This window comes from Xyrauchen texanus, chromosome 38 (assembly GCF_025860055.1).
Source record: "Xyrauchen texanus isolate HMW12.3.18 chromosome 38, RBS_HiC_50CHRs, whole genome shotgun sequence".
NCBI classification, from domain to species: domain Eukaryota; kingdom Metazoa; phylum Chordata; class Actinopteri; order Cypriniformes; family Catostomidae; genus Xyrauchen; species Xyrauchen texanus.
In genome coordinates, this window is record NC_068313.1 from 15,343,143 (window position 1) to 15,360,577 (window position 17,435).

At 37.2% G+C, this 17,435-nt stretch overlaps 1 protein-coding gene across 1 annotated transcript in view; it reads right to left on the minus strand.

Annotated features, from left to right (window-relative positions):
* The window catches only part of LOC127631747 (synergin gamma-like), a 65,655-nt gene that overhangs the window by 10,098 nt on the left and 38,122 nt on the right, over positions 1–17,435 (minus strand). The window contains 6 exon segments of the mRNA XM_052110053.1: positions 4,356–4,466; positions 5,108–5,256; positions 6,486–6,582; positions 9,533–9,586; positions 9,804–9,967; positions 12,099–12,647. Coding sequence (XP_051966013.1) covers positions 4,356–4,466; positions 5,108–5,256; positions 6,486–6,582; positions 9,533–9,586; positions 9,804–9,967; positions 12,099–12,647 — 1,124 coding nt within the window.

The window sequence follows — 17,435 nt, forward strand, 5'->3', positions numbered from 1 at the left end:
CATATGTTAACTACATGCATAACTTTTCCAGGCCTGGAAAACACAACTTTAACTTGATAACTTTTGAAATGCCAAAATAATATGTCATGCATCCTTTTTTGTCCAAGACTTGCTCTTTTTTACAGCAAGGTAGCTTACTAGCTAGTTTGCTTGCTAATGATACACTGAAAAACCTAATAGTTGACTCGACCTCAACTGATTGAGTAAACTCATTCCCTCAGTTGCATTGAGTAATGGAATCTCCAAAACTTGTGTAATTAAGTTAACTTAATTTGGTGTTCAAATAGAATGAACTTAAGAGTTAAGAAGAGTTAAGACTAATTGGATAATTACCAAGTAGTTACCATATAGTTACTTGTGCTTAGTAATTTTATTTGAGCTGTTTTGTTGTATGATCTAAATTTAAGTCAATTAAACTAAAGAAGTTTAACTGATTCCAGGTCAATCATTAAATAAACCCAAATAAAAATTCACTGAAATACACATATGCCTGTACTTCAGTTGCACATGCACAAGATTAATTGAAATAGAATTAACAGGGTCAAACTTAACCAGTTGAGACACAGATCACCCTAATGGTGACATTACAAGAAAGTCTATACATTTATTTTAAGATAAAGAAGTTCATTAAGATAAATAAGTTCAATGAACATAGATATTTGAGGTGAGTTCAAAACTAAATTTCAACTAGTAATGTTTGATTAAGACTTGATTTTTCTTAATCAAAGAAAAGATTTTTCCGGTAATGACAACATTAGTATTTACGGTGTATTTTGAGAGCCCCTCCTAAATACTATTAAAAGGTCATAATGGTAAATCTTTACCACAGCAATAAACTAAAGTTGTATTAAGTATCTACATTGATATGAAAAAGCTGTATATCTAAAAGAACTGTAAGTCTTCGACAAAAAAGATTACAACACGAATGTTCTAAAAATAGCGAACATATGTATGCATATTTATATTATATGTTTATACTTTTTACTTCATATAGAATATGCACAAAGTGCTACATTAATACACAGTTGCCCATTCCTGTTAGCAGATGCAGCAGGATCACGTCCTTTCCCGGCTGGGACAGAAACAGAATGTTAGCCCAAGTTCAGAGAGTGAATCATCCACACCTCAGTGAAAAAAACAAACACACCCAGCCACCAGCACTTCATCCTTTCACAACCTATATATACAACATTCCATCTGAGAGACACTGCTTCATCTAAAAATTATTTGGATGTCAGGAGCAAATGGAAACGGCTCTATTAATCTGCAGCAGGCTGAAAATGTTCAGTGGACCTGCATTTTTGGTTGCCGTGACTGATGGCTTAGGTGCATCTGCTCCTCAGACATCAGTCCCTTGATTTGTTGCTGCTCTGATCCCCTCCTTCCCTGATTGCATCTAGAACACTGTGAGCAATGTTTGAGCTGATTGTTGATTATATGTCGGGTATATATGTATATATATATAAATAATCTGTGCAGGATTTGATTGTGCATATGAAAACAAGAGTCAAAGAGATAGTTCACCCAAAAATAATTTTTTTGTCTTAATTTAAACCCCCTCATGGCCCTCCTAACCTCCTCCGTGGAACACAAAATGAGATATCCTGAAGAATGTTTATTTTACCATGGTGCTGTCAAGCTCCAAAAAATTTGAAAAAAATCAGACCAAAATTAAGCTGTTATTAATTAAATATTAGGTCTCAGTCTCTTTTGCGTTTCCCCATATTAAACTTCATGTGTTGTTCAACTTCACCTATTATGTCAAACCTGGTGTGACTTCTTTAGTTTGAAAATTTGCATGCACGAATTAATTACACGGCAAAAAATTATTTTATTAATTGGTATTTTTTGTTTTGTGTTTCATTAAAAATATCTAAATCTTAAAACAAGATACATTTACTTAAGCAAAATGGCGTAAGATATTTTGTCTTGTTTTCAGAGAAATCTAACAATTTTGTGAGGTTTATGCTTAAAACAAGAAAAACCTATTTGCCAATGGGGTGAGAGAAATATACATTTTCTAAAGGGAATAGCTTCCTTATACAAAGCTATCGTATGTCTTCAGAAGGCTTGGAACATAGCATAATTATGTGGACTACCTATGGTGCTCTTTTGTCCTTTTTGGAGTTTGACAGCCCTTTGTTACTTCGAGCTTTCATTTTCTAGAAAAGAGCAGCTTGATCTTTTCCAAAACAGTTTTGCGTTCTACAGAAGGAAAGTCATATAGGGTTGGAACGACATGAGGGTGAGTAAATGATGAGAGAACATTAAAGGAACAGTTCATCCAAAAAGGAATATGACATTTTATTTGCCCCCCATGTCATTTACAGGTTTGCTCTCCGCCACTCTGAGATGCCAAAATGACAAAGCCATCACCTATTTGTTGTCAGCCTTGTAATTTTTGGCCGTGAGCATCTAACTACAGCGCACTATTAGTATGACCTGTACTCACCTGAAACTTTCAGTTAATGCTGAGAAAACCTGAGCTTATAGCCAAATAAAACACCTAAAGCCACATGAATGAAGGAGTGGCCTTGACTGAGCATCTTTAGATTTAGATGCATGAGTCAGAGCGCAGCAGGCAGCCTGTTTTTGGCAGACTGAATGGAAACTAGTGGCGAGAGGTGAGTTCTGGTCATTTTGGCAGCACAACAGGAGAGCGTTTGCCTGCCTGACCCACACAACATGCTGCAAATTAGAGCTTTGAGGCAGCTCTGAGAATCCTACTTTTTTAAACAGCCGTCCAAAAGTGTTTTCGTTTTTCTTCTGTAAAATGGCCAAAACCAAAAGAAAAGTCAGTAGGGATGTAGCTCTTTTAAAGGGGAAAAAGCAACTTATGAAAATAATTCTCTTTTTAAAGGGGTCATTAACATGCCTTCTTTAATATTTTAATACGTTTCATGAGGTTCACATATGATAGTAATTTTTTTTTGCACAGAAATATATTTGTAAAACATAACCATTTTCCATCCTCATTCTGATCCTCCATCAGACACGTATAGTTTTGGTGGCGTTTCTCCTTTAAGCCATGACAGTAAACACCCACCGTTATGATTAGCTCTCTGCTCTTGACTGACCTGCTCTCACATTGACATCTCATTGCTCACCACTGCTGGGCAGGGCTATGGAAGTAACAAGGTAAAGTATGCGTTGTTGTGGAAGTGGTCAGATGCAAATGTGGACCACAGTGTGACATCACAATGTGGAGGAAGTAGAGAATGAGTCGTTTGGCAGCTTGCAGTGAGGAGAAATTTTGAGGTTTGAAACTTAGAATATGTTTTTCCAGTACAACGACCTCTTCGATGTTGATAGCTGAAGGAAAATTTGATTCCTCATGTCATGACCCCTTTAATAATTTATTGCATGAACTGCAAATGTGGGATAATGTTCAGTCAGCCGGTCATTGCTCAGGACCCTGAAGCAGATACTGACCATCTGACTGTTAATGTTCCTGCTTGTTACACGGCTACTTACCAAATATATAAAAACATGGACTTGAAATATGAATTAATATGCAATCCAAGAAACATTTCTATGGACAAGTAAGCTAACGTATTTAGCTACAATGCAATGCCTTCGTTTCTTTTAAGTTCTCTCTCATCCAGCTCTCCTGTGTATAGTATATTATTTCAAAGTACTCTAGAGAGTCGTGTAATAAGCAGATTTAGAGTAATATGGAATGATTCTCATGCAACCTGTCATGAAAATGTCCTGGTCCATTTTTATTCCAAAATAAAAATAATTAAAAAAAATATATATATTTTTGTTTATATATATATATTTTGCTTATAGAAAATTAATCCTCTTTTAAGGACCATTACGATTTTTTATATTGTGCCATTATTTTTCACGACAGTTCCACACATTTTATCCTCCAATTCTCATTACCGCATTGTGAAAAATATATAAATTATTTAGAAAATATTCAGAAGTATTTATATACATCATCGCAGCACTCCCATTGTACTGCCTTTTTCATTGAATTCAATTTGAAAAAATAAAAATAAAAAATGTACAACAGAATTATAATACATTAAATATTACCGTGTTACGGTAATGAGAATTATCATTGAAAACAATGGGAGTAGTAAAAGTAAAAACGTCCAGCCATGTAACGGTAATGAGAAATGGGGTGTAAAATGTGCTTAAGTGTCCTGAAAACAATGTCACAATGCAAAAAATCTTAACTGTCTTCAATATAGGCTTGCAAAATGTAACATCTTTTTCAACCAGGACATTTTCTTGACTAGTTTTGTGAGAATCACCCTGTGAGACAAATATTTATTTGCAAGGCATTTGTGTTCTCGGATACTAGTGGTTGCGTGCAAATATGTGTGTGCTTGGTGCATACTGACCTTGCTGCGCGAGTCTACATTGAGTAGACACACTCCACATGCCAGCTCTTTCGCATTCTTAATGCTGTGCCTCAGTATGCAGGAGGAGAATTCCAGGGAGCTCTCGCTGGGCTAGAGAGAAAAAAAACACATACATACAGAGCATGAAGGCTGCTCTTAAAAAGCAATCGTGGCTCTATCCAATCCCCCATATAAACTCCTGGACATCAGTCAAACCTCAGATCATGGGGCAACTGAACCAGCACATCAACCTCACAAAAGTTGAGTAGCCATGTTGATCAATACATCAGCAACAAAATCGCCCCAACCAGCAGGCTCAGGGCCATGACAAACCCTCAATACATTAATTGTCATTATTCTCCAGAGCTGTTTGCGGTTATCAGGTGCTTTTCTGCAATGTGCAAAGACTGCAGTCTCCCAAGCGGACATAATCTGACCGTACAAATCTACAGTAGCAATAATTTCACCATCGGATATAGTTCCACCCTAAACTCACACAATTAGCTGAGTCAAATTTGCTATGGTGGACTGGGCAACATGCTCAATCAGACAGTGCAGTGTTTTAATAGTGCCACAGAGCCATCTTTTGTATTGTCTAATCAATGCTTCACTCGTCTGCCACAATAATCCAACACATTCAATCTGAATATCTAAATTATTGTATTTATTTATAATAAATGTTGTTTTGTACTACTATTGTACAATATTATAACTTAAAGTTTTACGGCTTAGTTTAAAAAAGATTAACTTACAGTAATGTTGGCAAGTGACATGAAGCCCATGAGGTTGTTCCATACGCGGCTGATGTCTTTAAGCAGCTCTTGTAGTTTTTCGGAGCAAACAGCATTGGCTTTGATACCCAGCTCCACATGTTTGGTCACGCGATACACCTCCACTACACCTAAAAAATTTAATAAGTCATACATTCTTCCAAAACCATGGAGAACACATTGCCATGGCAATGGCAAAACCACACGTGTGAATTAAAATAATATATATATTTTTTTAAGATAACGATTGTCCTAATTGGTACCACATAAGAAATAGCAGAGAGTATTTAGCAGAGACGGGCCACTTCTATTAAATTGAATGGGAGAAATTGGAACACCACACCAGATAAAAGAGCCAATTACCTTTTATATACAGGCATCACCTGTCAATCAACTCAAGAATGTGCATTTGCATTAGCAAAACAAAAAAATTGCGATTGTAATCTGAGGTAAAGCAGCACAATTTATGATAACAGTGTTGTTTGATTTTACTGCTGATTTGAAATATGTAAATTTAAACGTAAGCTTGGCCAACAGTTTTTGAGATTTCGTTGTTCCTCCATTCAAGTAGATAGGAGCTGCACTGTCATGACTGGAAATAGCCTCCTGGTAGCCTTCCAAAGATGGCGGACAGTGGACTGACTTCATAGAAAGACTTTTGAAATAGTCACAGAGGGCTATTCATCACAGCAGCCAACAAGAAAAGGGAAGATGAAAACATGTTTCTTCCAAATATAAAAACTAAAGAGCTGTTGTTGTGTGTTAAAGTAACCAGACAATAAAAACAATAGCACAGTGGTTTTGTTCCAAGCATTCCCCTGTGCTGAATGCCCTTTTAAGCTGAAACTATTAGCGCAGTGTTGAGTATTTGCTATACTTTGAAACACTAGCCTCCCCAGATCAGGCCCAGAACGTCCTGCTTGGTCTCCTTTCACAATTACTAGAACAGGATCAAAGAGCTTTAACGGTTTGTTTCAATGCAACAACAGCACCCCATGTTCCTCTCTATGCCAGCAGGAGTATGTACAGCTCATTTAAACAACCTTGCTTCTGTGTGTGTGTGTGTGTGTGTGTGTGTGTGTGTGTGTGTGTGTGTGTGTGTGTGTGTGTGTGTGTGTGAATAGGAAGCAGATAAGGCAGAACACCTGGCCTATCTGTTTGACTGAAGACTGCAGGGGCACATGAGGAGCTGATATGAATGTGGATGAAGGAAAAGACGTTGTGAGATGTGGTTGCCCTTTAATGTTGATCTGATATCAGTTTTACTGTTATCTTTTATGGTGGTTAAGGGTAAGAGTGAAGCTTGTCTCTGATCAGTAAGTAAGAAAGGCAAAGACGGGTCTTGTAGTCGAGGTCTTACCCAGCAGGTACTCCATCCCTTGTGCTGATTGGATGACCTCGGTGCACACTGAGGAACTGCTGATGCCATTAAGGGTGTTATTAGCAGTGGTGATCACCTGAACGGGAAAGAAAAGAGAGAAAGTGTAAAACAAAGATTCTACAATTTTGCATTTTTAAGTACACATATAATTAAGGACGTCCCCATACCATGTTTTTGAGAACGAGTAACAATACTTCTGATGCTCTAAACTCTATTATCAACAGTTTATTTCAATTTTATCATCAAAATGGTGTTTAAATAAATGAAATCATTAATCAAATGAAAATATAACAATTAATTTTCAACATAATTCTGTATAATTATTTTATCAAACGAAGCGCTTGTATACAGATCCGAAATATAACATTGGAGTTATATTTTGTCAAATAAAGTGCTGAATAATAGAGCATCACAGATGTTAGAAACTGCTCAAGTATAATACAATTACTACTGATTTATTATTAGTATTACAGTGAATATTACATAACTTTACAGTAGTGATCTATTTCTATCATAATTTTTTCTTATAACTTTAGCTTTAATTTTGACTGAGCTTTTATTTTGAAGTGATTCTGTGTTGTTTTGACCATGGAACTCTGACATTATAATGCCAGATTTCCACTCTGGGAAAGCCGGTTGCTACGTGACTCAGTGCTTTTTAAACCAAAAAGACTGCCGTTTAATTAAATAAGTTTGTACTCTGTATTTACCTCATGCTACAATGTGAATTTGCACACCATATACTGTCATCTGCTACAAACAGAGCGTGTGATGATCATGATGGTGTTTTCCCTGAATGAGCCAAGTAGGAGCTTTAAGACGTATGAGCAGCCAGCGTCAACACAACACTGTCTCCAAACATTCATAAGCGCTCACATTTGAAATACATACAAACTATATATTTATCTCATTAAATCAGTTTTAGCGGTTAAAATGATCTCACTAGGACATAACGTGATATTAATTTGTAGGCTGACTTTTTACGTAATGACATTCATACATCAGATGGTATCGGTTTTTGGTATCAGAGCATTTTTAAGAGTACCAGTACATGCGCGTTGTATCAGACCCGATACCACTACCAGTATCGGTATCAGGACAAACCTACTTATAATGTAATCAAGGTTTTTTTGCACCAAAATCGGGTACAGTTTAGTTGTTACAATTTTACACCCTCTCACTGACCATGACAAATAAAACAAGCTGTTTTTTTCCAACAGTACCTTTTGAAATTTTATATGCAAATGATCTCTACAACAATTGGGTATTGTTGTCACAAGTGATAGGAGCCACAACAGCCCCTCCAAACTGCTGAATATGCATAAGTTAATAATAAAGTTAATAATAGGACAATGCATTCATGACGCTCATGATTGTAAATAGAGATTGCGTTTACTGATTTTTTACAACCCATACCGATACAGATTATCTTTGTTCACATATCTGATACCCGCTATTTTTTACATACCCACCAGACGGCGACACATATCGGTAGATTACACATATAAAATTACAATAACTGATTAAACAAAAACACGCAAATATCAGTTAAAAACACTGATAAACCCGATCATCCATTGATCTCTAATTGTGAAGTACTAACTAATATAATTTATGTATAACCCATATTTGGAGCTTAGTTTCCAGTGGTCTGGGTCAACTAAGGAGGAATCTCTGCATTGAGAACATAAGAGTATGGCCAGAAGGATACTTGCACATGTACAAGTACACAAACAATTGGCAAATCTACTGAAAGTGTGTGGTCAAGTTCTAGATGCTTAACGTTCTTTCTTGCATTAGTGTCGGTAACTCAGTACAAAAGTGGACGACAGAGTTATCATAAAATGCCATTACTCTATGCCATTAAACTGGATGACTAGCTAGCTATAAGCATCTTGACAGTTTAACTAACTTTAAATTGACATCACTCAATTAACCAAAGTTTATTTTGGCCTTGCTGAACAAGTTAGTCAAGTGCACAGTCCACATGGAGCCCAATATTTCTTGACAAATGGACAGTTCTTGTCTGTGTGCATTGTCTGCCCTAAAGAACATCACAAAGCTGTCATAGTGCACATGTGATGAATGTGTCCATATGGGGTCATGGTCAAAATAGTATACTTTGAAAGGTTAAGAGCTCCACTGTGTGCAAGACAAAACGCCACGTAGAAAAACAACGGATACCCCAGGCTTTAAAACTGTTATTCTGTCATGACAGCAATTGACCTGAAAGAGAAAACTGACCATAGAAGACTGTTTACACTAATGCTGGCACACTAGTGTCCCTTGAGGCAATGCTGGGAATGTGTTATGAATTGTGTGCCAACACATTTCGGAATGCAGTGAAATCATTCGCATAACAGAGTATACATAGAGTATATGTCTTGGGCCAATGTAGTACATGAAACTATTTCAAAATAGTAAACAAAGTCCTGTTTTCCCCTTTAGGAATATCCAGAGACTGAACTAACAGAGCTTTAAAGGGTAACTAAACCCTAAACCAACTTTTTTTAGTTAATGATCTGTAAGCATGGGGCTTTATTAGTACTGGTCAATGATTCAAGTAATTTTTTTGACATTTGTGTATAAAGTGTTTTAATTCTACAATATATGGTGTAAAAACGTCTGAGTGCTGCCCTCTTCAGGTTGAACGGTGGCTACTGCAGTTTAATTTTCCTATTGGCTGTTGCGGTACTCGTGACGTAGCGGTGACAGCTGACGTAAGCAGGTTCCAGCTCACCACGCCAGATTCATGTACATGTCGTCTTGCGACCGTGTGAGGAATAATAATAACAGAGTCTGACAGCAGCTGTCAATTAATCCGTCACTACGAGTCTCAAGTGCCCCCCCGCTCAGCCCCGCACTCGGTTCGTTCCCTCTATCCCCGCCGGGGTCTGCCCACTTTTCCAGCATTTTCAAATATTTCTAGTGGGTGGAGTCAGACTCTGAGCAGGTGTTTAGTTACCCTTTAAAGTGTATGCAAACCTCTTTATATTTGAATGTATGTGTGTGGAGGTGTATGTTACCTGCAGAGCGCTCTCCAAACATCTCTGCCATTCGTATGCATATCGCTCACTCTCCTGCAAGCAGTGAATGGATAAGAGATAGTGGGAGAGGAGAGGCAATGGCAGAGAGACAGAGAGAAAGATTAAACAGAATGAGAGCATTGTTCATTCAAAATCAGTGTTCAGCAGAGAGAAACCTCTGCCTTTCTATGTGTCAGTTCTTCCAGCTCAAAGAGAAGGCATGTACCTGGGATGCGAGGAAAGGAACAGAAAGAGAGAGAGAGCCACTGACCTCCACCTCTCCAGTGAGGTCCTTGTACTTGTCGCGGATGATCGGCAATGCTGGTTTTTCATTTAGGGTGTTGGAACGGTCTCTGAAGGGCTGCTCAGGGGCAGGGCAAGGTATTGAGTGGCCGATTTCTTTCTCTCCCAGACTGTGGCTACATTTATGGGAACCTTTGCACCAATAAAGAGAGATATGTACTGTTATTTGTTGTTAAGTCACATTACGTCACTTTTTGGAGTGTCTTTCACCAAATACTGATTTCTGAACTCTAAGTTAAAACATCAGTATTGTGTTTAAAAATGAATATGAACTGGTTTTTGCATTATTCAAGGTCTGAAAACACTGCATCTTTTTTGTTATTTTGACCATTTGTCATTTTCTGCAAGTAAATGCTCTAAATGTGTAGAATTATTAAGGAGGATTGCGGATGATTGTCTGTAGTAGTGGGATAAAGCAGTTGGTAGATCTTAAAAGTTTTCAATTCAACTAATTTTATGCTCGTTCTTTTAAACAATATCAAAAGATTTGCTTAATTAAAAAATGGACTGCTGATGTAACTTTTAAACAAAGTGTATCCAGTGTATAATGATGCATACATCGATGTCTCTGAGCTAAGCCCCAGATGTCCACTGCCCCTAGAACCACCCGTTGGATGAATGAAGTCAGCCCCCCTCAAGTTCACAGGCATTCCAATTTTTTAATGATTTAAAACATACTTCTTTTTGTGAAATGGTTTACTAGAAATGTGTTTGTCCTATATTAATTTTTAATAAATGCCACTTTGTGTGATATTTAGTTTGTTTTTTAAACAAAGCCAGCCATACATTTTTAAGCATTGCCCATGTGTTTTTGGGTACCACAACACAAACCACAAATACCTAATTTGCAGCAAATGATAATTAATGATAACGTGCACAACAGCAGCATGGTAATATAGATATGCATTGTTCATCAGCCATCACACAGTCAATCTGGCACAAAACACTGGTCGCACACACACACACGCACGGCAGAGGTGGCGTTCCACTGGGAGATGGACAGGAAATCACACAACCTTCTGGAAAACGCATTGGTCTCCATGTGGTTTCAGGCTCTTACAGCGCTAATCCATTCCTACATGAACCCAACTCCTCATATAAACTGTGTCATAGAGGGCTGGTGGAGGAGTAAACCCTCTTTTGCTTAAACAAGTGAAATTTAGCAGCTGTGGGTGGGAATCACTATGAAGCAAATAAGCTTTTATGTTATCGAGTAAGCACTAATATAATATGCGAGTGGCAGGGAGCAAGAATGTAAAGTGAATGGGAGAAATTGAGGTTGATTGGGGATTTGTGGCAGTGCTTATCTATTGACTTTGTTGAAAGCTTCAGACGCAACACTGCCATCTGTTGACATTCTGAGAAAATGTAGCTGTGTAAATGCACTTTTTGCAAAGTTTGCGAATCAAGATTGACAAGTAGTCCAGTAAAAACTAGTCCAATTTACAGTCCAAACAAATCAGCACAAAGCACAACAGTCTGGTTCCTGCATTCATTGTTTCATATGGGAATTAATTATTAACGATAACTTAAAAACATAAAGACAGACATACCGTGAGCTATAAGGTTTTTAATTGATTGTACATGCTTTTGTTGAAGCCAACAGTCTCTGTTATTTTAACTTCATTTCTGGGAAAATGTTTCCGGAACCAAGACGGCTAAAAAAAAAGGGACAGGCACTGTTCCACTCTAATAGGTCCTTTTTGCCAATAGCTTATTTTGAGTATTGCCAGAGTCAGTCCAGGTAGGGGAGATGGGCCATTTGCTGAAAAATGAAAGGGAACAATCATAACCCTCAATATGGCAGCTTTAAGAATGGAAGTCCCGCCTTCAAGTAAAAAGAGCCAATCCTAAATATTTTCTGCTGTTTTATTGTCCATTTGTGTGCTTTTGCCACTGGAATGCTTGTTTGTGTTGGGGGAAAGTTATGATTTCATGTGGTTTGATTTTGCATTTTCTGTTTTGTCGGTTTGATTTGCTGCATGGAATCAATATAAAAAATAAAAAAATAAAAATAAAATAAAAAAAAAAGAGCCAATCACCTTTTTGATAGAAACGTTGTCTATCCGCACTAGCTGGACAAGCCTAAAAAAAATATTTTTAAATGATTTGAGCTAAATAAGCAAAAATTATGATCCCATTGTTCTTCAACTGTTTAAAAAAAAAACATTTGCTGACTTTACATGTAGAAATGTTAGCTTGTGAAACTGATGTTAATTTAAAGGGACTTTGGTATTGCTCAAAACATTGTGATGACACTTACCCTGCACACACAAGTCAAAGGTGGCGAGCTCGTTTTTGATCATTTCCTCACTGGATTTCACTTTGGGCTGCGCACTGGCTTTCAGGAAGTCAGACTTGCCAAATTTGGGCTTGTCTCCTTGGAAGGCTCCAAACTCATCTGTCATTTCACCCTGCTTGCACTCTGAGCCCGCTTCTGTGATACCAGGAGGGGAGTCGGATTTCTCAGAAACCATAGTGGCAAAGTCACCAAAGTCATCGTCGTTGTCTTGTCCAGACTGCTCAACAAAGTTAAATTCAGCAAAGGCTTCAAACCTGCTCTCGGTGTAGGTGGCGCTGTCTTTGATTGGGAAGGTGGCCATCTTGGCAACCGTGGTGTGGGTGATGTTCTCTGAGCTTCCACAAGATGTCTCCTTCCTGGGGACTACGGCAGAAGATGGAAGTCCACACAGGGACCCTCCTTGGAGCTTCTTACCTTGACAAGAGAGATCTTCCTTGTCCGACCAGTCATAGCTTCCCAGACTGCTAACAGTTGACGTGCCAAAGGAATCAAATTTGAAATCTTCAGCTTCTGTAAGGACAAGATGGGACACTCTATTCAAATAAAGCAGCATGCTGTCGCTTACCACAGGAAACTACTTTGACAATTTGCATTTGCAGAAATGCACTTATAAATGTAAGCCTATGGGGAAAGGCATTCAGTAAGGTTTAAAAGGAGAATTGTGAAACTTTCTTACAAAAGTCCTTTGAATACATTTGTTATTTGAGATTTAAAGCACTCTTTCAGCAGTTGGACAACTGTTGTACATGGATGAACTTCAGATTATGTGTAATTCATGCTTTTGGATTTTTCTCTATGCAAACAGTTTTCACCCATCTTTGCACATATCATGTGGAACCATGTTTACCAGCTATACATAATCATGACAAGTTATATTGGATATAACTTAGCAAAGACAAGATTACTTATTACACAAGTGATTTAATCACACAAGTGTCATGTTAACATGTAGTGTTTAACGTTTTTTGGCTATACTATTTTGAGTATGCATATTGCAAAGTCTTGCCAAATGGTCTTCCATTGTAAATACACTTCTAAAGACTTTTTTTTTTTGCTTGTTTTTACCAGTTTGAGGTATGATTTTAACTTACTTTCAGTGGTTTTCGACAGCATGCCACAAATGACATCAATAAAGCTTAACTAAATTGGAACCAGGGACATTTATTTTACAGGGGAAAGAGCAGAACGCTAATTTGCAAGAGAAAAAAGGCAAAGGGTAACTGAGACCCTCTAATTACTCAACTATATCTATACTAGTCAGGGTTTTTTCTGCAAGTTTTTTTTTATTATTCAGTATATGCATACCAAAGCCCAACCTAGTATGAATTTAATCATTTTTACTGACCTATGAATTAGGTCAAAATTGTGTTGTTTTGATGTACACCTACAAAGTGTTAAAACATGTGTGTATATAGAAATGACCATGCTTGTATTTATTCATGATCTTTTCCTTTCATTGAGTCCTGTATGAGGACAGTTATCTTATTTGAGATGAATTAATGATGCATGCTAGGATGATTTAATCTATGTGTCTGAAGAGGTCATTGCTGGTGACAAATTATTCCTGATATCATCATATGACGGAGCCCTGCTTACAAGGGGTTACCTAGATGCCGCTGGATTGGGATGAGTGATATCTGTATGAAGAACTGTGGACAAGTACTTTGTACAAGCTTTATACTTGTGTTATGTGCAAATAAACAATACCTTTTTTTTTTTAAACAATGCTTGTATATTTGTTACAATAATACTTTTTGTCTTTGTTTCGTATGTGTTTCAATGTCAGAACAATGTTAAGTGAGAATGTAAACCATTTTGTTTTTTTCCTAAACGATTAACTAATTTGAATTAAACATTTTCTGTGTCCGTGAATTTTCTGCTTTCCAGTGTAGTGACGACATGCAATCATTCACACTCACATACAATCATCCACACTTACAGACTGTTAAAAGAAATGCAGAGCTGAATTGTAATGTGCTCTTTGAAGCTAGGGCTTGATCTTATTTCAAATAAAGTATTATAGACTGACCACAGGAACGCGGCAAATGAAAAAAAAAATTATGAACGTGAACAGTCATAATGTTTTCTGTTCTCTCATTTAAACTTAAAATGCACCCTTATATACTTTCTTAAAATGTACTTTTGGCTTTTCACAGAACCATTCATTGGCGCATGTCATTTAGGTCTGGCTCCATTCCTGTATGCAACTAACATTTTCCTTCCATCCAATCAATCTCTGATGGATGAATAAAGTCCCACCCTATATTTTTTCCCCATTGAATATTCAGTTTTACTCAGAAAAAGCACCAAATTACGCAAGTAAAATGGGTAGCGAAAATTTCACACTGACTTTAAACCAATTACGACATGTCCTAAGTAACTGGATTTTAATGATATGAATAAAGAAACATACACACACACACACACACACACACACACACGCAAACAGCTATTTCCCTTACCATAGTTGCACAGTTGAGCAGGACACAGTTGTTCACACAATCAATCAATTTGTGAAATTGACAAGGAGCTGGTGCAGTGTGCTAATTCTGACAGCTAAATCTGCTTTAGCAAGATTGTAGGATGGAGAGAGAAATCAAGATGCACGCATGTCTGCTGTACTATTATTCATGTTTATTACGACAACATTGGCAGAGAGAGAAAGAGAGAGAGGTCATAAAATACCATGAAAGATCGGTTACAATAGTTTTGCCAAACTAACAGTTAAAAAGTTTTTTCCTCTTTATTAAGCATTATAAGAATACAAGGACATGCAAGTCAGAAAAAGCAGAAGTGTGAAGAAAAACAAAAACAGGACAGAATCCCAAAACCAGATGCAGAACCCAGCATTGAGAAGGCACATTCACAGATTAAGATTAGATATCATAGGTTAAAGACACTGTATTTGGACTATAAAAGCAAAAAGTAACCAGAAAAAAGGAAAGTAATACAGAACATTTAAGCAAGATCAAGGTGAATCTAATATTGGCTCTTGCAGTTTAGCCAATCCTTTGAGAACCCAAGAGCTTCTTGGGGGAGAATTCTCACAATTGGATCTCATATTTCTAAATAAAAGGTTTACGTCAATTAGACTCAACAGTCAATCTATTAGGTGCTCAAAGGGATAATCGATCCAGGGAAATCTATCCTATCAGAGCATTTATCAGTTTAAGTGACAGGTAAATAACAGACAAAAAGAGACGTAACCTTTTTCTCTCACCATCCAGTACTTCGCGGTATGATTATTTTTTTTTTTTCGACACACTAAATAAGTAAAAAAAAAAAGGTAACATTTTCATATCAAGCAAATAAATATTCACCTCATAAATACAAATAATACGCTTTCTGGAATAAATGCTTCAACACAACCAGGAGTATTAATCAAGTCTATCTATATTCAAAATAAATAAGAGTTTATTTTCCTGTAATAAAAATACACTATTCAATTTGCATGTATACATTTCCATTCTTGATAAAAACAACAGATTTTTTAATTATACCAGAAAAAATTGACTCCTAATAATTTACTGCATGTCAATTTCACAAATTGAAGGCTGGCACATACTGGAGGGTAAAAAAGCAAGGTTGAAGAGTTCTACTTTCATGTGTGGTCTCATGCACTGTAACACTTGAAATAAAAGACATGTTCTGGTGGAAGGACCACCTTTAGCGGCTCTGGCCTGGAAAAGAGAAACTCTAAGGAGGTTAGCTACACATCCAGGGGCGTAGTGCCAACATTAAGAAACCCAACACTCGGAATCTGCTACAATATTTACGTATGTTTGGGCTCTAGAGGTGTCCAGTAACCAAACTAGAAGCATTAGTATGAGGTGTAATAAGAATAAACAGGGTTTTGAGGAATAAGTATTGAGTGAGGCCACAAACTCTATAAAAGTTCTCAAAATCAGGTGGCAATTTTCAAGAGAGAATCCATATTTGGAGCATCAGAAAATGTTTGACGTGGTAAGAAATATATGGGTTGCAAAAGTGGAAAAGAAAACAGTTAGGATACGTGCGGACCTCAGACAGAGTACGTAGATGGCATATTTAATAGGACATGGATGAAAACGAGCCGTGAGGGTCAAATGTTGTTCAAAATGTCGTATTCTCTGCAACTGGGCATTGATAGCTTAGCCGATTAAATATTAAAAATATTCCTACTTCACTAATTCCAGAAAACAAAAAAATCTTGAAAGCATGGTTTGTGAAGATTAGATGCCATTTAAGGCCAAACAGTGTGACCGGTTAAAGAAACTGTACTTTTCATTTCTATCAACCAAGTCAAATTAGAGATGCCGTCTACTGAAGCTAAGGTCTATTGCTGCATTCATGCCAGATTTAGTGTAATCGCGAGATATGGACATCCTCAAAATCCGAAATTATTAGTTTTTATGGTAACTGCTCACACAACCAACAATATATAATATAAAATATAGCAACAATATGTAAACATTACATGTAGTAACATTATTTTAGTGTGATCAAATCTGTGTTCTACTTTATTTTAATTTGATAAAATCGAATACGAAGTTGACCGGCATTATGTCATCATGGCAACAAGTAACTTTGTTTACATCTTGTGGCTATACTTTTGAAATAGTGTGTATTTGAATGTTTATGGTCTGGCCCCTTTCACTTCCAGTGAAAGTGTCTTAATGCAACATTCCACCACTTAGGTTCATACTTAGGGTTACGTCCCATTTAAGTTTAATGGTGTAATGCTCAAATATTTGGCAGTGCATAAATTGTGGCTTAGTGCCTATTTATGCCACAGCTAGGCAAAGTTCTAACTTACGTTTGGCTGGTGCAACCGGCAGCAGGGCTCTGGCGAGACCACACAAGCATGTCGGAACTCTTCCTACAGTGCTTTCTATACGGTAACCAGTCTGTGCACAAGAGAGCTCATATGACAGCTGAAGCTGTCTGAATAAAATACTGTGAATGAAATACTGTGACTGTGTTCTCACCCTGATACATGAAGTGATTGATGAAGGGTTGTGCACACACACACACACACATCCAGGATGCCTTACATGCAGACCAGATAACATGAGTAGCACAGAATGAGAATGCGGAGTGTAAATAAATTATGATTGATGTTAGGACATAAAACAGTTAATATATACAAGCCAAACTGAGCTTATTGGCATTCATATGAGTGTGTCTATGGAGCAGCTGCTAAGGGGAAGAGCTTACTAACTTGGCATCCCATGTGCTCACTGATTTCTCTTTGTTGACTGCCATCGTATGAAGCTCTAGTATCGGGCAGCCAGTTCATGATTTAATGATATGATTCCG